This window comes from Lampetra fluviatilis, chromosome 46, assembly GCF_964198595.1.
Source record: "Lampetra fluviatilis chromosome 46, kcLamFluv1.1, whole genome shotgun sequence".
NCBI lineage: Eukaryota > Metazoa > Chordata > Hyperoartia > Petromyzontiformes > Petromyzontidae > Lampetra > Lampetra fluviatilis.
Genome location: NC_136320.1, coordinates 8919505 through 8941718, shown reverse-complemented (window position 1 = coordinate 8941718; position 22214 = coordinate 8919505). Strand labels below are relative to the sequence as shown.

Sequence of the window (22214 nt, the reverse complement as noted above, 5' to 3'; positions counted from 1 at the left end):
GTGGCCAACACCACGCCCGGCCGCCTTTGTCTCCCCAGTGGCGATGTCGACCTAATTACACGGGAAAGTGGTGACCATCAAGCACATGAGCACCAACAGTTACGACTAAACATGTTAAACACTTTAAAGGGTTTAGACATAGCAAACCCTTTACTTGTATACTGTATGGTGAACTACCATGTACAGTTGCTTACAGCTGTATACAGTACTGTAGAGAGTATTGTAATAGTGTGTTGTGACCCTCACAATATAATTAAGGTTAATTTAAAACAAAAACGAACACGCAAAGAACACAAATGTCCGGGGTCGATTAATTGAGGGGTCACAAAACATCTGGACCACCACCCTGTACACAGGAACATATCGATATTGATAAATAATCAACACAAAAACACACCTTATTTTAAAAGCTTCAGATGCACAATCTTTGCAATCGTACGTTTGATTAGTTTGTATAATTATTAAACGATGGCGAATATCCGCTATGAACCTTTGTAAAACAAGTTCGATTACCGGCTAACGTTAGTGTTGGCCCCTCACCAACTCACACTGACCAGCGTAGTGAAGTATGGTGAAGAAAACCATCTCACATCGACCGACACGGAGTCTTTATCGAATAAGTGGACTGACGAAGTGTAAATGTAATGTTTTAATCACGTCAAGTATTTACACTTAACAACGCCTCGCTGTCTTGACGATTCTTTAAATTAATTACAGTATTTTAAAAAGCTATTATACAGAGCAAAGCGTACCTTGTAATAGAGAGCCTAATCGCTGACGTGTCCGTGTATTTATGTTTGAATACAACAAGAAGATGAAGAGTAACTTATTGTAACGCTAAAGGTTCCACGCTGCGAGCGGCAAACAGCTGCGACGTTTCCATGGCGACGGGGCGGCGCGGCCTAAGCAAACAGGCTCCACTGCGCTAATAACGCCCTTAACTTTGCACCTTTTACACCACGCTACACATTGTACACACTACTATTATGATTTTTAATCCTACAATTGTTGAAACCAATTAAATTGCAACTGACGATTTGTGATTGATGCACTTTACGCCGAACGTGCAAGGCCGCGTCTGCTAGTGGCTAAACAATTGACCCGGAAACACTTCACTTGTTTACAAATGTTGGCATATCTTCGGTTTTACTGAAACTAAATACGAAAGGGGTTCTCTAGTTTGTTTAAATAACGTTGTCATGACACTTTTCATGAGATGGACATTAAGTAATTCTCATATATCAATGGGGGGTTACCCCATGCATGGACATGGTGGTCCAGATGTCTTGTGACTCCCAATTCATTGACCCCGAACATATTTGTTCCTTTGCATCTTAATTTTATTATTTTATTATTTCCCTTCTACGTGATTTTACCGAAAGAACCAAGAATATGAATATCTTCATTTCTGTTTTAAATAAACATGACTTGAAACAAAATATGAAGTTTTAGAAAATTAAATGGGGGTCACAAGACATCCGGACCACCCTGTAAAATAATCATTGTCTCATGTTCAACATTCAATTACAGTATATTACTTATGGGGCCGTCCATAAATGACGTCACGCAATTCTGGACGATTTTTTACCCCCCCCCCCCCGCATTCGTCACATGGCGTCACAAAAGTCAGACGCCCCCTCAAATATGACGTCACAAAGCGCTGCCCCCCCCCCCAAATAAAACATGCTTCAAATCGCTTTAAACTATTGTCATTGTAGTGCGTATTTAATGTGCCGCTGCACTCTGATGTTGTAGGAGAAAATATTTATTAAAAAGTCTATTTAATTAAGTAGAACGTGTTGTCTATGCTTATTTAAAGTTGCGCATTTTGATGTGACGTCACATTTCTCCCACCCCTCGTCACACATCGTCACAAATGTCTGACCCCCCCCCCTCTAGGTGCGTGACGTCATTTATGGACGGCCCCTAAGATATTGGACTGACTTTTATAGACTTTGGCAAAAAAAGATCAAATATTACCCCCGCCTCAATTTTCAGTCCCAAATTTATATTATTTGTTTTTTTTCTAGTTAGAAGTATAGCCTGGAATATCAATGTGCCAAATTTCAGTTTTATAGCCTTCTAATACAAGTAAAAATCATATCAGTCAGTCACAGCCGTTTATATGAGACTGGATTGGATATTATTAGATACTGTACTAGCTTTTTTGCCCTTCCAAGGATGGGTGTATATTGCAGTCAATCTGAAATATTCAATAGAAAAAATTGTTCAGCTCATGATTATTAATGAGGGGGGGAGGTTGCCCCATGTGTAGTGACGTCACCCGCTAATGGTTATTGGGGAGGGGTGCGGCATGTGGAGTGACGTCACCCCCTCATGGTTATTGTAGAGGGGTGCGGCATGTCGAGTGACGTCACCCGTGCATGATTATTAATGAGGGAAGGGGTGCAGCATGTGGAGTGCGCGACCTTCTGGTGCGTTCGTGTAAATTTGCACGCGGGCATGATATTAATGAAGGGGGGGGGCTCTTTTGCAGTGACGTCACGCACGGACGTATCACTGTGCTGCGTATATGTATTTTTTACCGTTTCTGTCAAGAAACGTCATATTTGAAGCGACTTTGTGTAATAAATTATTCAATTAAGCTCGACCTTCCTCTGCTTTAGTGTAATAATCCACCCGTTCATGAATATTAATGAAGGGGATGGGCCTCATGTGGGGTGACGTCACGCTGGGGGCATCATGTGGAGTGACGTCACGCGGGGGCCTCATGTTGAGTGACGTCACACGCGGGACACATTCTTGGCTCATTATAGTAGTAATGTTCAATGTGCAAGTCTATTTATGGAAACATGTAAATGTTTGTGTTTACGTGCACACATCTTAATTCATACTGGTAGGAACCTCCTGGTTACACCAGCCCACAGGGGATTATTGTGTCCGTCCGTCGTGCAGGGAGGGGCTGGGTGGGGAGGGTGAGGAGGGTGGGGCTGAGTGGGGAGGGGAGGGTGGGGAGGGGCTGGGTGGGGAGGGGCTGGTCACCCCGTGGTGCCCTTACAGAGGTCGCAAACGGGTTTTGATTCCTTACCCGTACCCGGCCGCACCAGGGTCGCAAACGGGTACCCGTACGGCCGGGTACGGGTAGGGTACGGGTATCGGGTAGGGTACGGGTATCGGGTACCTGATTGCGACCTCTGGGATGAAGCCATGTTGCAGGCGCGGGTGGGTTGATTCTAGGAACTTGAATTGTGAGAAGAGACAAGACGTTGGGAAATGAGTGACAAACAGTTACTCACCAGTGACTCACGGCCTACCCGTACCCGGCCGCACCAGGGTCGCAAACGGGTACCCGTACCAGGCCGGGTACGGGTAGCCGGGTATCGGGTAGGGTACGGGTATCGGGTACCCGGTTGCGACCTCTGTGCCCTTATAAAACTCAACGTTTAACCTACTCACGCCGGCTTGTGCCCGCCCTCACAGTCGGGCATATTTGCGGAATACACCACGCCGCCGTTGACCCTGGCCATTGACCGAGGAACCCAACGTTCCTACCAGCTCCCTCCGCAGGAATGTGTTTAAATCATGTTTTTACCTTGTCACACCAATCTTGCAGCAGCTAAATGAGCCATGTTCAGAAACTGGCCCATGGCCCAAGAGTATAAGTTAGTTAATACTCTTGATCCCCGATGGGACACGAGGCCGCAATGAGTTCCCACTTCTTCCAGTCCTTGCCAACTTGTTTGAGCCTCACCCCAAGAGAGGTTAATCGCTGCGACCAGCTCGTCCTTCACGATATTGAATATCTTCATTCCTCAGAGTTAAACTGTAGAGTATTTATTTTATCAGAATTTATTGAATAATTTAAAACAATAACATAGTTACCACAAATATGCGGGACAAGCATCCCAGTAAATATGGAATGTTGGGCCAACATTGGTCCAATGGTTTCAACTCCGTGCCAGCCTTGGCGCAATGTTGCATGTTTGCTGGGATTAACTTCAAGAAGGTAAAACAGTAACCTGGTTTACGTCGAGGGTGCGTTCCTAAAAGGTGCAACAACGAATATCGAAACGGCGTAAATCAAGGCGATTCATAGGGTAGGTGGAGGGGAAGGCTGAGAGGTGATAGTGAGAAACGTCGGACGATGCTGCCAATGATGCGTGGTTTGAGGCTATGTAAAATCGGGTAGTGGTATTAATCAAGTTACGACATATTAACGAAACGACATAAAAGGAGACGACGTACATCGGGGGTATTAATTTATTTCTTAACAATCCATGGGAATATTAATTAGATTTTCGGGACTTTAGTACAGACAGTGTTGCAAAAACAAACACATTACCTCTGTTAATGACACAACTGACAATTATGTATATGCACTAATGGCTTAATGCAGCATGATATAATTTATAAAATGTACATTCTTTTAAATCAAAAGACGAGAAAAAACTTTTGACAGGAACAGGATGGAATGCCTTTGGAAAACTCAAGAACGAAAAACAGTGTACCGACGTCCCCAGCGAAGAACATTTCCAATAGTAGTAGACTTACTGTATCAGCTATGACATGGATCACAAATATTTACACTGAAAAAAATTATATATTGTACTCTAATGTAAAAGTGCGTGATTGAAAATTGAGAAGTTATTGCTGAGAATATTTGAATGCACACATTATGGTAGAATGGAAATGCTTGAATTATCACCGCTCTAGAGTGCAGAACACCAATTGGCAATCGGCACAAAATGTGTAAAAGTTATGCAAGCAGCAGGCTTGTCATCGTTGTTGTGCGCACGAGAAAGAGAAGTGGACAAAGTGTGGGTGGCTTAGCACCCACGCCGTTTCGCAAGGGAAACTGAATTTGACACACGCAAAAGAGGACCTACAGTCTTATTGAAATCAAGAGGTTACCACAAATAGTGGCGCAAAAGAGATACGAAAAAGAGGGGAAGAACTTGGACCAAATTTAATGACATAACGGACAGAGTTGGCGCAATGTGATCGACAACAACGGCAGCAAAGGTGGTTGAAAACAGCGACAGGAGTGGATGGAATTCGCATCAAACAGCACGCGCGAAAATGCACCTGATGATAACGACTGTATTGGGCAGTGTTCTTCACTCATGTTCTGAGAGGGGGGGTGGGGGGCACTTTCGCAGATACGACATCAGGGTGAGGGCTGCCACACCGTCTGCAAGCGGTGTTTTCACACTGGTGTATTGTCGGGGAGACCGCACGTCAGGGGCCCCACTAAAGGCCACCAGTGGGCCGTAGGCCTTGCAATGAAGAACATTGCTGAACTTTGTATGATGGCAACTTGCAATGAACACTGGTATAGGCAGAATCACAAGACAGTATCATAATATTGAACAACGTTCGCGGTATACATGGAATGTTGTACAAACGCTGGGCCATCGTTGGTCCAGCGGGTTCAACCACATGGCAAAGTTGGCCCAGCGTTGCATATTTACTAGGTTGCTGTATTGCAGCCATTCGTATGCAAGTTGCCATCATACAAAGTCCAGCCATGGCCAGCTATCGACTGCATTTCAGTGTAATGCATGTTAAAGAATTACCCGAGAATTGATGTTAGACGCACATAGTGTCTGTCAGTTGAAGATATTTTATATAATGTATACAGAAAATGTTCAACTTTACCCATTTATAGACTGCATCTCGTAACATTATGACGATGTCAATGTTGAATTTCAAGCAAATTGCCTTCCCTCTTCTGAATGTTGTATTTCTCTGCTCCGTTTTTTTACCAACTTGCACTGTCCAGCTTGTTGAAATCAGATGATCTCCACAACCAGCAACAGCGTGGGGAGGCCATAATCCAGCAGTGCTTTGAAATATGACTGCACATTCTTATTTTAGTTTCAATGATGGTGAAGGAAAAGTTGATTGAGCAAGGTATTGCAGGGATGTAGACGCGACAGTGTTAAAATTACATGGTGGTTGGGAAACATAGGGGCCAAGATGACTCAAATGAGACAGCAAAGAAGACATAGGACTGTACATGAACAAGGAGTGTTGTAAACCACATTTGTAAGCAGATACAATTGAGATGATATGGATCCCATGCGTATGGTGCTGTGAGACAAAACGAAAAGATTTTAGACACGAATGAACATTCTTCGGATTGGGCCCTCACGATTGTATCCTAGTAATGCATCTTGCGTCGCAGGCAGTTCCTTCAAACATCCTCGGATGCCTTCATATCCATGGATTCCTCGGTCACAAAATCCTGTGCAGAGACGTCTGGCATGATTGCTGTAACATCTTTTTGCGGTGGAGGCAGAATGACACAGTTGCAGAACTGGCTATTGAGATATTCAGCAGGGTTGTGTTGCAAATGCTCGCGTTTGCTTTTTACTCGGAAGATGGGGACATACACCACGCGGCAGAGGAAACTACGAAAATGCTTGCTGCAGAAGAAGTAAACGACGGGATCGAAGCAGCCATTGGCCGTCGCCATGCAGACCGTCGCGACCACAGTCGGCTGCAAGGCTCTATACTTCTCACAGGCCACTGCGTCGGGAAACTCGGCCTGCAGTCCAGCGTACAAAGAGATGGAACGCACGACATGATATGGCAGGAACAGAGCCACGAAGAGAAACACCACGGTAATGCTGAGGGCCCAGATCCTTCTCTTGGTCCTCCACATCCTCCGTTTGGCACCACCGGTTCCCCTGCCCTGCATCAAATGCTTGAGCAGCGCTGCGTAGCAGAAAACAATGACGACCAGCGGGACGACGAAGCCAATCGCGAAAGAGATGTTGTTCATGATCCCTCTGTTGACGGTTTCTCTCGCGGGCTCCAAACAGCGCACACGGCCGTCGGACTCATAGGTGCCCGTGAGCACAATGGGAAGGCTGCACAGTGCAGTGAAGGTCCATATGGAGACGCACACCACCCTAGTCCAATTGCCATGGCCTCTCCACTGCTGCATGGGGCGCACCACAGCCAGGTAGCGGTTGACGCTGATGGCCGTCAGAAAGAAGATGCTGCCGTAGAGGTTCACGTAGAAGGTGTAAATCGTGAGCCGGCAAAGGGCATCGCCGAATGGCCAGTCGCTATTCCGCGAATAGTAGACGATTTGGAGCGGCAGCGTGAGGATGTAGAGGAGGTCGGCGCAGGCCAGGTTTATGCAGTAGCTCCTGGAGGAGTTGTTTTTCTTGTAGTGGCGGGTGAACACGTAGAGGGCAAGCGAGTGTGCGGGCAGCCCCAAAACGACGATGACGGCATACACAGCCGTATAGACGTCGTGTTTGAAGGAGTCATGCAGCTGGCACAGGCTGGGTGGCACGGAGCTATTCGGTTCGTAGGGAAGGGTGGCCACAATTGTGTCAGCGGTTTGCAGATCCATTTCACAACGCGGATGGATTCGGAGTCTCGTGTGGCAGCGGTCTTTGCAATTCTCTCAGTATGGAAAGAAAGAAAACAAACAGAAAACTATTACTAAAATTATGGTCATTCATTGCATTATTCTTGCGCGATTTGAACATTACGTTTATAATGCTTAAATACATTCTATAATGCTGTCTGTTCTATAAGACGAGAGTTGCATTTCTGAAGAACACCGGGTTATGAAAAATTCCTGCTAGTAATTTATATATAACTAGCGGTAAGTGCCCGGCGTTGCTCGGGCGAAAAAGGCAGACACACACATGGACTTGCACACAGACATTGACCCACACACATAGAAACACATCGACTTAGACGCACACACATATATGGTTAAACCCAGGATGGATCGTTAGCAGGCCAGCCTAAATGTTTCTAACTGGCAAAGATGTTCCATTAGGGGGGTGCACGTTTCGCAAGCGTAGAGAAGGGAGGGAATTACCATGGCCGAGAAGACCTGGTGCTTCATGCGGAGCGAGAGACCAGGTAGCTTCCACAGCGTAACACAGCCGATGAAAAGATAATGGCGCTCGACTGATTTGGAGTGAGACCTCTGCTGTTAAACCGGAGCCGGTCATGAGCACACTGGCCAGGTATGGGAATCTCGGCAATCTCTCCACAACTGCCGCATCACCAATTGTGAGTTGTGGGGGTGGATTGTTCAATGGTACAAAATACCCAGGCAGGTGCTTAGTTTTGGTGGGGCTGATGGTAAGGCCCCACCTCTTAGTGGCAAGCTCCAGGTTCAGCAGCAGTGAGCAGCAATCATCAAAGCATCAGCATACATAACATGGTTAAGCAATAGAGAGCCATCCCTTGACCGCACCCGGGCATCGATCAGCCTCCCATTGTATCTGTAGCAGATGGGAATTCTTCCGGTAAAGGCATTGAAGGCTCGACGAACTATGTGGTCCAATGTGGAAGCCAGAGGACATCCCTGTTGCACCCCAAGGTGTAAAGGGAATGTCTCTGACTCACGGCCACGTAGTTAAGACGTGGGGCCGCTCACCATCATGAAGGTCCTTAAGGATGGTGATGAGTGGGTTCGGGACTCGGAAAGCACGAAGAGCAACCCAGAGGCCAGGCCTACTGATGGTATCTAGGCCTTGAGCAGGTCAATAAAGCACACGCATGGACTAACATGCACACATGGACCTACAGACACGCAAAGAAATGGAGTTACACTGACTAACATGGAGGCATGCACACACAGCGACTAACACACACGCACATGGACTGAGACACACACACATATGGACTCACACAAACGCATTGACTTACACACACACACATCGAGTGACACACACATGTATAGACTTACATACACATATGGACTGACACACACATACACATGGACGTACATGGCCACATCACAGATTGGCAGACCGTCGCAGCGTCATAAAAGCGCAGCAAAAAAAGGGAAAATTTAGCAAGCTGAAAATAAAAAGTTTTGTGCACACAAACATTATAATTGTAATATCTCCCAACGTATTTGTTTAATAATAGTAAGCGAATCAACGTGAGTTCTTATCTGCACACAAACATTATTATAGTAATGTTTGTCAACTAAATGTGTTTAATAATAGAAACATTGGACTTGATTTGTTAGCGTAAGAAGCTTGGAAATTTGTACTTACCAAAGGCGTGTTGAGGCCTTGTGGCATGCGTAGCCCCCCTCCTGGCCTACATTGGCGAGGCGGCGGAGTTGGCACGTTGCCAGGCTAGGGGCTGGGCCGCTATCCCCCCCCCCCCAGCATCCCCCGCCCGTGCAAGAATAATGTTATGTAAGCAGTAAAATATAATTATCTATGGAGTCTGTAGTATAAACTGGACACATCGTGTTGGGGGGGAGGGGGGCGAAGAAGACGTGACACTGTGAAGAAATATCGGCAACGTTATGTGTGTATGTGTTGGCTTTAAACGCGTTAAAGGAAATGTCCCCGTGAGCTGGAGCGAAGGCGCATCACTTGGTAGGGTCCGCCCACCCCCCACGCAATTGGCATCAGCTGGTACGGTCGGTATCGCGCAATAAGTAAATCATTTATAATAGAAACGGCACAAATGTGTTAATTAAACTACTTTAAAGTTTAGGGATGGGAAAACGAAATAGCCTATTCCCACCGCGGGGCTTAGGGCATGCCGGCTGGCAAATTATTTCGGTCTTAAACCCGAGAGCCAAATTCCCCGAAACACAGTCGCGTTATATCCAATTCACATCAGCGGCACGTGATATCTGAACTGGTCCTGGGCTCCGCCACCTTCCCCGCCTGGCACTGACCAGCGTGGCGAAGTATGGTCAAATAGCCCATATGACTGAGAGGGCCTTGAGAGGCATTCATCCAGTAATGGATTGACAAAGGTCTGGCCGAACTGTAATATCCTTACGACACGTCTTTATGCATGTATGTTGAACTTCTTTCGCACCGTACGTTGCCAACCGTGGTAATCAAATCTGCAATTTCATCACGTACTGCCTTGTAAATAGCTCCACAGCACGAGGCTACCTGTTAATATGTAGCTTTATAGTTCGATGCGACGCAAGTTGAACGCTGCACTTGTCCACGCGTTGCTATAATCATGCCGTAGCATGCAATGCTTTGGCAGAACGCTCACGCACAAGTGCAGCCCTTTCGTCAAAGCACTGCTGGGTGATAAAGCCCCCAACAACGTACACCATGGACAGCTATGTGACCGCACTTCGGAGCACAGGTTCGTGTGGATTTGAGAAAGCCGAAGGGTTTGGGTGGGGGGTCATGCGTGTAGAGTACAACAATGGATTTTCTGCACCGCCCTCTGCTACCCAAAACGTAGCCTCGCAGCAGTAGCCTATAGCAACCTGTTCTGCACAGTGGTCACCTGTAAGCACTATCCAGACTCACAACCCTGCCAAGATTCTGAGAGCGGATGAGATTGGTCACATTCTGGGGCATTTATTGATAGGGTCAGGGTTCGTAGGCGTGTGGAGTAGTATGCTGGATGTAATTTACTATTCGAACTCCACCGTAGGCTATGTTCAGCTCCAGGATTAGATATCATCAGGGTTGCCGACTCCTTATCATGGGGGATTGCCAAACAAACCCCAAAGATTCACGAGACCAGAGGTCGGCAACCTTCTGCTTCAGAGCCGCATGCGGCTCTTTAAGCACTGCTTCGTGACGTTATTTAGTAAGGACCACCATCTCGTATTCACCACATGCATTGATAATATATTGATTTTTTTGTGAAACAGATAGACGTTGTACAGCCATCAAAAACCATCACCAGACAATGTAGCGAGTATGAGAGTGTGTGAACCGATACAAGTTCCTCAATGCACACATGGCATCGCTTCTAAATACACGCTTGGCATCATGTCCTCAGCTCGGCTGCACCTCCTCCGATTAGCACGGTGGCTACGTACGGTGCGAAAGAAGTTCAACATACGTACATCTTGAAAGTCTGCGGAGGCGTTGACAGTATTTTGTCGCTGAAAACCCCCTCCCAAATTTTTTTTCTATATATCTAGCGCAGGGGTCTGCAACGATAAATAACAAAAATAACAATTTTTTTTCAAATTCGCAACAACAAAACCAAACCCCCAGCAAGAGCGACATGCGGCGACAGAGTCGCAGGTGCTTTTTCTGTAATATTTTGCACTTGTTTTTGGGATTTTCTGTTTGCACATAGTCACTTTAAGATGTTTTCTTGTTCATGTGTTTTGTTTGTTGCGGTTGCACCCGATTCAAGAGCCGAATGGCTCACAGGGCTATACCATACTCTTTGGTTATTTCGGTAAAGTCACGTAGGTGATTTTTTTTTTATTATAAAATGATTTAATTTAGTTATTTTCATTTTTATGTAATAAAATTTGTATTTTATTTTATTTTTATTATCTTTCTTATAATTTTTATTTTCACCTACGTGACTTTACCGAAAGAACCAAAGCGTATGGATCATTGCAGTCACGAAAACTTCAAATCTAGGGCTATACCAAATAAATGAAACTGAAAACTGAAAGGTTGCCGGCCCCTGGCCGAGCGCGACGAAACGCGCGTGATTGGCCACACCCGGCAGCAGCAGCAGCACGAGGCATCTTGGTGTCGGTGAATCAGCCCAGCAAAGTCGATCGTTTATGCTATGCACAGCGCAATGAGAGCAGTACTTACCTTGTTTTCTCACGGGCAAATCATTCTTGGCAGCCTGTAGGTAAGAGGTTAATTGTGAGTTTGTTTCTCACACAGATCAAAAAGCAACTCTTGCTCAGCTCGGCGCGAAGTGAATGTGGAAAATTCGTCGTTTCTACATTTTCCACCCACATTGACCTCCACACGCTTCCTTCCCGCTGTTAATCAGTGCCAAGTATGCGTGGCACCATGTGCTTTTTGGTTTAACGCAAGCGGTTCGTTTGCAACGTCCACTAGTTTTTATTTATAGTATTATGGTACTAGCGGGAAGTACCCGGCGTTGCCCGGGGGAAAAATATATTTTAAAAACGTCTCAAAAATTTAAAACATAACATGTATAAATGAAAAGAAAACTTAGATCATTACCTCATTAATAAAAAATTAAAGTAAAATTACGCTCACGCGCCAAGATTCGATTCTTTAATTCGCGTAAAGAAATCTAAGGTTGTAGATTTCTTTAGAATTGGCCTATTCCCGTTTAATCGATACCACAAACGCTCACCAGATATCGATTCTCGCCAGTGCTGTATGATGCGGGTTGACGCCACACACTTCATGCTCATTCCCCCCCCCCCCCCAAAATACAAAAGTCTATTTTTATACTTTTTGCATTGTGTACAGTCTGGAAGCTACCCACATGCCAAATTTAAACGTTTTTTGCACGTCGGGAAGTATGCTAAATATTTCGAACAGACATATTCACAAATTTCCATTTTATATGTATAGATTATAAAAAATCCCGAATGACATTCCGAATCTGTCACCATGAACACCATCTTCGTCGTCGTGTTATGAGACGAAAAAAGCCAATCTCCTTACAACACTCTCACAACGAGAAGCACAGCATACGGTGCGAAAGAAGTTCAACGTCATACATACATAGCAACTTCTCACAGTCTGCATAACATGGGCTTTGGTGCAACGAATGAATTGCCCCCCCCCCACTCAACCCCGTCCAATTTCTCCCCTCTTCGTAGCCCGGCGCCAGCCCCCCCCCACCTGCCATCCCATGGCCCCCCAGTGCAGTTACACCGCGTGCACACTCGACACTTAACTCCACTGTCAAGATACATTTCAGTACTTAAATCGGCCTTTTGTATTTAGCGTTGGGACAATAAACCCTTGCACCCTTATAAGGAGCAATTCTCGCACGTCATGCTAAAACCAATGTTTTTTCGTCAGTCCTCTGGACAAACAAAAGCCGAATGAGGTTAAAAGTTAAATTGCATTGGAAGAGAAATAAAACGGAGCACGTGGATTAGAGAACACACACCCAGGTTAAATATTTAATTCAAACTGTTAACAATATAAAGTGGGCTCCTGCAGGACACATTCCCAGAAGGGATGCTGGCCGACGGACGAGACCGCTGATGGAATGTCAACCGAGGAATGGTATACGACCACCGAGGAGACGGAGCGATGAAATGGGCTCGTCTGCCGGTGCCACGTGGATCGGTGCATCGCAGAACAACTGAGAGGTGGCAACGGCTTGGGTAGACTTTCATCCAGCAGTGGATTGATCATGGCGTATAATGATAATGGTGACCGCTCTAAGCTCATCAATTATTTTCAATCTGGATTGAAAACTCATTTCTTTAGAATTGCGTTTCGTGTTTAGTTTGTTGTCCTTCCCCCACACCTCCTATTAAATTATCACGGTTGGCTACGTATGGTGCGAACAAAGTTCAACATACATAAAATACATAGTACGATTCGCTACACTTGAGAAGCCAATTGAATCACAGGTCTGAACCGTGGATTCAAACCCAGGCACTCAATGATATCAGCACTGTGCTCTGGCACAAACATTAAACATGCAAATCATCCTCGCCCCTATACACGGACTGCTAGACCACAAGAACGTTACTTTATTCTGAGACTTCACTTCGTCATTCCTGTGGTGTCTTCCGCAATAAACATTTCCCTTCACCAGTATTCAAGCTAAAATAATAATTTACGGTCCTACGTCAATCCGCGGACCATACTTCGGCACGCTGCTCAGTGTGAGTTGGTGAAGGGCCGAGGGGGCCCAGAACCAGTTCAGATTTCACTCGCCACCGATGTTCAACCCTTTGCCGGGAATGGAATGCAAAGTCGCCGGGTTCGTGAGCCGCATTGCGACGACCACTCTGCCACCGCTCCCAACCCCCATTCAAACTTGCGCATTATAAACATGAGCGTTATTCGCTGGCTATGCGTTGAATCGACGCCCCCTTTGGTTACCACCGTGAGAGTATACAATATAAGAATATCAAAATACATGTGTGCGTGATACGTCATTTAATGTGCGGACTCGTGTTGATGGGCAACGTTGCTCGACACAGCGAATCTCTAATTCCTCCATCTTTCCTTGGCGTCATCGTCCAGTGCCCTCACGTACCGCACGCTAAGATGTAATTGCATTCTGGCACCATGGGAGACACTAACTTAAAAAAATATGTATATATGTAAATGTAGATTTTTTTGTTGCATTTTTTTTTCATTCCGATTGTGCTAGAGTATTGGTATCGTGCCATAAGACAATAGAAACCGTTCAGATCTGTCGCACAGCCAGCGAAACCAGTGCTGTTGGAGAACGGTCCATGGGTGCGGATATCAGATAACTACTTCTGAGATCCCTTTAAGTGACCTGGTCCACACAGTGCACACTCGCGGCGAGAGGCTGGACTCGCAAGAGTTCGCGATATAACAAGATAACAAGTGTTCGGACTTACGTACAGTCGAGAGCAGTGCGTTCCCACATGCTCTGCAATGAGGGGTAATGCCTGTTGCGTGACAGTGAAATGTTATTGGCGAGATGTTAACTACTTTGTCTGTATACAGGAGGTCGTGGGTTCGATCCCGACGCCTAAAAATTTGAGTTTGCTTGTTCTCCCCGTGGTCGTGTGGATTTTTCTCCAGGTCCTCTGGTTTTTCCATCCACATTTATAAACAAGCAATTTATTTTATTTTATACCTACGTGACTTTACCGAAAGAACAAAAGAGTACGAGTAAGCATTTAGAGTATTTGGCTGCTGTACATTTCCACAAGACAAGCCACCTTGTTGACCTATCATTTGTGGCCAGGTCGCTTCTAAAACAGAGCTTCATAGCTCAGTGGGCGATTTTATCTGGTAAAATAACAATAGTTTGGTTTAGTTTCAGTTTAAATATTCTTGGAGCTGCAATAGAGCCAAATTACTCGCAGAACCGAATTCAACGTGATGAGTATGTTTTATTGTTGTACAATCTTAGTGATTTGGTGAGCGGGCTGACACCGTTAACTAACCACACTTCAGAACCCGGCTTAATCACGAGCAGCTGCCTGGATCCGAAACCCAGGATCTCAGCGGTGTCAGCCCGTCGCACTGACCTGAGCCACCTGGCCACCTCGGAAGACACTTGATCGTGCTATTTAATGAATTATTAGGATAATTAGCACTCATCAAGCACCTTTCACAACGTCTCCAGGCGTCGGGCATGAAAAAGACAATGATGGTAAAGGAACTTGGAGGCAAAACAAGACCCGGGGAGTAACAGTGCCGGTCAGAGGAAAGCTGTTTTTAAAAATGTCTTCTTAGTGAGGGATTTGAAGATATCGACGCTGTCCAAGATCTAGATCACCAACGATAGGGAGCTTCACAATTGGGTGGCCACCAAGAGGGACTTCCATATCCTGGGCAGGGGGGGGGCACCAAAGTAAAATCCCGATCACCCCAGGAATGCAGCTGTGATCGATGTGTACATTAAAGGGCTACACCTTGAAGGGGAATTGATCATTGTTGACCCCACGTGTCACGTATGCCTTGTCTCGACAGACACCCAGTAGTGTTTACATTCCAAAGTACAGAAAGATCCGTTTTGCTGTACTCCTGCCCTGCCTAATTGCTCCTCACTTTGACCAACCCGCAATGAGCGGCGTGCCGAAGTGTGCTGAAATCAACCCACACGGGCGTGCATGTCTTACAGAGGCCCTCATCCAGAAAAAAAAGTGACGGGGATCCTCATTGACTGCACGCGTACATTCACATAGGCATAGGAGGAGGGTAGGAATGTTCCATTGGAGGCACTTTGGAAAGTTGTTGAACTTGTCTTGGTAACGACGGTTTGTTTGGTCTATCTGTACACATTTACTTAGGCGGGGGGGGGGGGCGCTCACTGTCTGCAGACAGCATCATTTTGTCTGCCAGTCCTCAAGCACATCCAAGGGGACCTCCTCGACGTCCCTCGGCCTCGTGGTTGCAGGCTCCTGCACGGACGCCTCGGTCTCCGTATCTTCGATGGGGGCCTTCGCGGAGGTGTCCGTCGGGACAGCGGCAAACATCCGTCGTGGCGGCGGGCGCCCGTCGAGGCAATGCCCAGCCTGGCGCTGCGAGGCCTGGCGCCGCCGCCGCCTCCACCGCCAAGGGAAGGGGTCAGGCATCAGGCGGAAGAGGAAGCTTCGGAAGTGCTTGCTGCAGAAGAAGTAGACGACGGGGTCGAAGCAGCCATTGGCGGTCGCCATGCACACCGTGGCCACCACGAATGGCTTCAGCTCGGCGATCTGCTCGCAAGCGACACGGCTGCCCTGCGACGCCCGCAGCTCGGCGAACAGGTAGGTGGTGCGCACGATGTGGTACGGCAGGAAGAGCACCAGGAAGAGCAGGACGACGGTGAGGCTGAGGGCCCACACCCTGCGGCTGGTCCTCCATGCACCCGGGCGGGCACCACCGCGCACCGCCGGCCTCGCGGCGAGCACGCGGACGACGGTGACGTAGCAGAAGACGATGACGGCGAAGGGTGCGACGAAGCCGACCAGCATCGCCGCCGAGCCCATGACGAACTTGTGGACGGCACCGCTCTCATGCTCCCAGCAGCGCACGCGGCCGCCCTCCTCCGCATGGGTGCCCGTGATCATGACAGGGAGGCTGCACAGCGCCGTGAAGGCCCATATGGCCACGCACGTCCGCTTGGCCCGCCCGCCTCGGCCGCCCCAGTGCTGCACGGGCCGCGCCACCGACATGTAGCGGTTGACGCTGATGGCCGTCAGGAAAAATATGCTGCAGTGGACGTTGACGCAGAAGGTGTAGACGGTCAGGCGGCAGAGCGCATCGCCGAAGGGCCAGTCGCCGTCGCGCAGGTAGTACGCGATCTGCAGCGGCAACGTTAGGATGTAGAGCAGGTCGGAGCATGCCAGGTTGGTGCAGTAGCGCACGGCGGCGCCCCTGCTCCGGATGCGGCGAGTGAACGCGTAGAGGGCGACGGTGTTGCCCGGCAGGCCGAGCGCCACGATGAGGCTGTAGAGCGCCGCGTAGACCGGGTAGGTGTACGAGTCGTCGGTGCGGCACCGCGAGCGGTTGAGCAGCGATGGTGGTGGCGTCGTCGTGGTTCCGTTGAGGTCGACAGCGGTGGCCCCGCCAGATGAAGGTTCCATCGCTTGCAGAAGGTGCTGGCGCATCGACGGCCGGTTTCACCGTCCCCCCACCACCCAACCACAGGTGTTGCGGTTCTGCTCGCGAGGGCGTCTGGGAGTGGCATGAACATTTATTATTTATGGATTTTCAGAATGTAAAAGTTGGATTTATATAGCGTCTGAATGCAAGCAGCCTGGATTACGGTTATCTGTGGTAAGTGTACTGCGCTTTGTGACCTGAGAGCGAATTTTGACCAGGGCTAACATCAGCGGCGAGTGATATTTGAACTTAGAACTAACATGCCCACCGCTCTTAGCAACCCATACTGACCACATGGTGTAGTCAGGTGCAGTCAAACAAGCACCAAGATTGATATAGCATGGGGGAGGCCTTCATCTATCAGTGGATTGAAAAACGGCTGTAGATTATAATTAATAAAGAATTATATAATAATATTATACACTCATATTTTAATACAATTTACGTCTTATTGTAGTATATACTGCTACTGTTAACGATCAGATGGAGTGTTAGTGTGGTGGCTCACAGCTGCACCCAAGCACATTCATTACACCAGTCGGTGAGTTTCGCAAAAACTCCCAAACCCGTTGGGGCTATGTCGTGGCCTGGAAATGGCAGTACAGCAAATAGGTTGAGCACCCACCCCCGTGGACCCTCTGGGTTGATGTCCTCTCGAATGCAGCGAGGTTTTCTCTGGCTCCGCTCTGCTTTAAACCCACACGAAAATCACTCGTGACACAATGTCCGGGCGCAAAGCCCGCTTGAAAAATTCACGAGCCTCACCGAGGCTTTTCCGAATCGTTAAACCACAGAATTATAATTAACACGTAGGCTTTCGCGACCAATATTCATACTCTAGGTATCAAATAAAATAAATATATATTATTTCTTATCTTTAATCACGACGTTTCGGGCGCAACACAAGCGTCCGTCATCAGGTGGGACAACCACAGCAAGAAGCAACTGGGTTAGATCGCGTAAGCATAAATGTATCGTAACCCTCCACCACCCGATACAACCAATTAGTAAGGGATTTGTCACGTAAACAAAAGACCAATTAGTGACGACTTCAGCCCGCCGTTGTGTTGGAGCGTAAATTGTGAATGTTGTGGATTTACTCTCCAACACACCGGTGGGCTGAAGTAGTAACTAATTGGCGTTTTGTTTACGTGACAAATCCCTTACTAATTGGCTGACTTGTATTATGAAGAATTAGAATCATTGATGTTTCCCTAAACAGCCTAAAAAGGAAAGTGTGGTGGTATATGCAAGCAAACCAGTGTACCAAGGTGTAGTTAGTGAATCAATGACACATTAGCAACGTTTATAAGATATATCTTAACAACACAATACACACACAACCATACTTTTTCTTGTCACGAAAATATATTTAATGGAATTGCTCCATTACCACTTTCAACAAGTTTTTTTTTACGCAAAATGATCATCCTATTTTTGCTATGGTTTTAGTTTCATAAACAAAATATAATGTAATGTACTTACCCTGAGCGTTTAACCTTGACGATGAGATCGAAGGAGGATGAAAGTTTGGCACTCTCTGAGCCCCAACGACCTTTCCTGTCACGTCCAGCTCGAGCTTTGCAACAGAGATTTTTTTTATCGCTGCCAAGTGGCCCTGCGCAACGCAACCTACGCAGGGTGTACGTGGAAACAATTGGGAGATTCGGGACAGCCAACACAAAGCAACAGCAGTGATGCAAGCCTTCACCTGACCTACAGCAACCTCACGACCCCCAACTCCGGAGTTGGGACAGCCGACACGAGCAACAGCAGTGATGTAAACCTTCACCTGACCTACAGCAAACCCTCAGGACCAACTCCAAACGACCGAGGGTCTAGAAAGCCAGAGAAGGAGCCGCCTTACCCCTGCCTGGCTGGCTGGCCTGGCGAGCGAGCTCGCTAGCTCCCCTCGCTCCACAGCACGCAATCTTCTAAACTGTGTCATTTGGCTTTAGGTTTTAAAAGTGGTTGGGCAGGAGAGGGGGGGTAGCGGGGGGAGAGGGGGGGGGGCAGAGCAATGTTCCACTGCTCTCACAATAAATCATTCGGCGTCGTACGTCTGTGACCTTGCGGATATTTTTTTTCTTTCCTCCATCTCGCATCCGATTTTTTTTGGGTTGGGATGGGGCTGCGACGCCGGTCCTCGCCATAAACACCTCGGACTGGGCCACAATTGTCAACGGCGCACTCTGCGTGCCCGTAAACATTTATTTCTTCATCGTCCGATCAGGATAAACCTCGAATTATTTATAAGCTCCGGGCAAAAAAAAAATGCGGCTCCCTGAAGTGTGTTTAGGTTTTTTTTTAAAGCGCCAGGGCATATAAGGGTTTGTATGTATAAAAGAGGCTATTGGGTTTTACAGTGTGCAACGCTAAAAGTTTAGTTTGACAGAATGTTCACGGTTGGGATAAATCGGGACACGTTCGCCAGCACTGGGTAAGCTGCATAACCAGCCACGATCATTTATTCCACTTTACATCGCTGTCGTTTCCAAAAAAACACGACTGAAAAACTTAGAGACAAAGGGCTCCCTCTCGACATGTATTCACGTGAATTGTCTGCAGATTAAGATTAACTTAGTCTCCACAATGTGTTATTTATGAACTCCTGGCAAATCGTCAGCGACATGTTGGACCAAGATGGACGGTTTGCAACAAGTTGGTTGCCGACCTACCTGTGTGTGTGTGTGGCTGTGTGTGTGTGGCTGTGTGTGTGTGGCTGTGTGTGTGTGGCTGTGTGTGTGTGGCTGTGTGTGTGTATGTGGCTCGGGGAGCGGTAGTGTAGTGGTTCACGCTACGCTCACGACCAACACCAGTGACGATTTTCTGAACCGATCCTGGGCCTCCCCGAGATCGACTCAGCACTAGGGAGACAAAGGGAGACAAAGGCGGCCGGGCGTGGTACTGGCCACCCACCTCCTCGTGTGGTGTGCCGGCCGTCATCGGTGCTCGCTAACAGCACTTGCCCCAACAGTCTGTTAAGGCTATACAGGGGATCTCTGTCTTTATCTGTGCTGTGTGCTACATCCGTCTATGTTTAACTACATGCAAAATACTCAAGGAAATTGCAGACCATCTCAAAGCAGGAATTTTTCCTATAAATGGCTCGAGACTCCGAGGCTTAAGGCGAAGGAATTGAATTACAGTCGGTCGCATATCTGTCCGTCACATGCAGGAGTATTTGCCATGACCAGTTAACCACACGTACCCATTAAAGACGGCGTGATATGGCGTTGCGAGGAGTGCGTTTGCATCTTGTTTGCCGAGGTTTCAATCTGGTGGGGCAGCCTTGGTAAATACTGCAGCAGTATTAACCGTAAAAGTACACGCCATCTGGTTCACAGCAGACATTAAAGATCCCGTGCCACGGTTCAATTTTGCTGGAGTGTATTTGGAGAAAAAAAATACTCACGAATTACTTACACAGCAATCGTCACCACCTGTTGCAAAAAGTTATCAGAACCTTCTTAAAAACAGTCTTGAGACTCATGGAGGCTTCTCCTTGGCTAAATTGTAATCATGAAATAACAACACCCAGTGCAGTACGTGCGTGGTTAACGGTTTTTATATTTTTTTTTTTATAGCCGTTCACAAGTCGTACACATTCAGTAATGTATTCTTAACCTTGCGTATATTCTGACATCCAGTCCAGCATTCCCCCACGGCTAAAGCGGGTTGTGCTCTATGTCCTTTAACCCGTCGGTGCACCTATTTTATAGATGGTCACATATCCGACCGTTTCACATATTCACCATGACCTCGGACTCCCACTGAGTTGAATGTGCCACAGAGCTCATTCCCCACAGCACAGCGGCAAGTGGGCCTCTTCACACTGCAACCACGATGAACGTGACATACGAATACGGTCGCACTCATTGCACCAAGGCCGTTATTATAATATATATATTCAAATATGCTAAAAATGTCCCCTCCAATATATTGCTATAAAATATATTTGTTTATATTATTGTGGTTATGGTTGTACTGTATTAATCCCTAATCTCTGCCATTACATACAATGAAACAAAGGTAAAAAAGAAAAAAACAGAGCAATGCAATACAACACATTATTAGACATCATTGTAAAAAATCAAGTCCATCCTATGTGTTAGTGCATTTTTTATATTTTAGGCAGGAAATTCGTTCTCAAATTTAGATTTTTTTTTCTGGGGGGGGGGGGGGGACCCCAGACCCCCTGGAAGATTTGGTCCCCCCCAATGTTGACTCCATGGCTACGGCCTTGCATCGCACACTGCTCGACACAGATGAAGCACAATACCTTGCCGATTTCGTCAAGAAGCATAAATCATCACATAGTCCGGTTTAATCCAGTCACTCACAGCGGCTTTTGGCTAGCCATTGAACAAAGACGGTCAACGCATCGCGTGCTTTCAGGTGCACTTCTGTGATCGTCTGGAACGCTCTTCCGTCCGCTATTAGGAAGCCACTGGAGCCAGCCAATGTGACTTTACCGAAAAAACCTAAGCGTATGAATCCTTGCAGTCACGAAAACTTCAAATCTAGAGCCAATTTGAAATTTTGATCGAAAGCTCATTCCTTTCGAAATGCTTTTTTTTGTGTTGTCCTTTTTCCACACTTTTGATTAGTATGATTGGGTTCCATATAGTTCAAAAGCTTATACATAACGGAAGGGTTAAATCGATTGTTTTTAACCCACCAGGTCCACTTGCGCTGTACCACCATCATTGTGAAGTGAATGTAGAAACTGCCGTGTGGAATTCTCACCGACAGCGCTGCATCGTGACGTGGAACAAACAAAAACAGGATTTTGCCAAACCAAGCAGGACCGTCAACTTCTTGAAAAGGGTCTTGAATAACTCCAAGGTTTTCCCTGGGTAAAAATAAAGTTTAGCCATAAATATTCGTTGCTCATGCAGACTTGTCAGAATGTATTTGAGGGCCTACTCTTGCAGGATGGCCAGGGTGTCTTGTAACAGGTGGGATTGCACACACTGTCAAAACCTATAAAAAAAATGTTTTACCAGGTAAGGCTTCAGAGCTCAATAGCTAATTTTCAGAAGCGATCTGGCCACAATTGATCGCTCAACAAGTGACTTATCATGTGAAAATGTATAGCAGCCAAATACTCAAAATGCATGTTTCTCAATGTGGAGGGGGAAAACCCAGAGGAACCGGAGAAAAATCCACGCAACCACAGGCAGAACATGACAACTCCAAATATACAGGCGTCAGGGTCGGGATGAAACTACGACCTCCTGTATACCAGGTGAGGTAGTTAACATCACC

The 22214-nt window shown here is 46.9% G+C and overlaps 3 protein-coding genes across 3 annotated transcripts in view; all 3 read right to left on the bottom strand.

Moving 5' to 3' along the window:
- The window catches only part of EFCAB7 (EF-hand calcium binding domain 7), a 30634-nt gene extending 29605 nt beyond the window's left edge, over positions 1–1029 (bottom strand). Inside the window, exon 1 of the mRNA XM_078877090.1 lies at positions 753–1029. The gene's annotated coding sequence lies outside the window, so the exon portion shown is untranslated. The remainder of the gene's footprint in view (positions 1–752) is intronic.
- Positions 1030–6157: 5128 nt separating this feature from the next.
- Positions 6158–7621, bottom strand: LOC144947608 (cysteinyl leukotriene receptor 1-like). Its single transcript, XM_078876816.1, has one exon. The coding sequence runs from the start codon at positions 7328–7330 to the stop codon at positions 6158–6160; it is 1173 nt and encodes a 390-aa protein (XP_078732942.1). The 5' UTR covers positions 7331–7621.
- Positions 7622–15626: 8005 nt separating this feature from the next.
- Positions 15627–16963, bottom strand: LOC144947607 (cysteinyl leukotriene receptor 1-like). Its single transcript, XM_078876815.1, has one exon. The coding sequence runs from the start codon at positions 16946–16948 to the stop codon at positions 15686–15688; it is 1263 nt and encodes a 420-aa protein (XP_078732941.1). The 5' UTR covers positions 16949–16963; the 3' UTR covers positions 15627–15685.
- Between the last annotated feature and the right edge of the window lie 5251 nt (positions 16964–22214).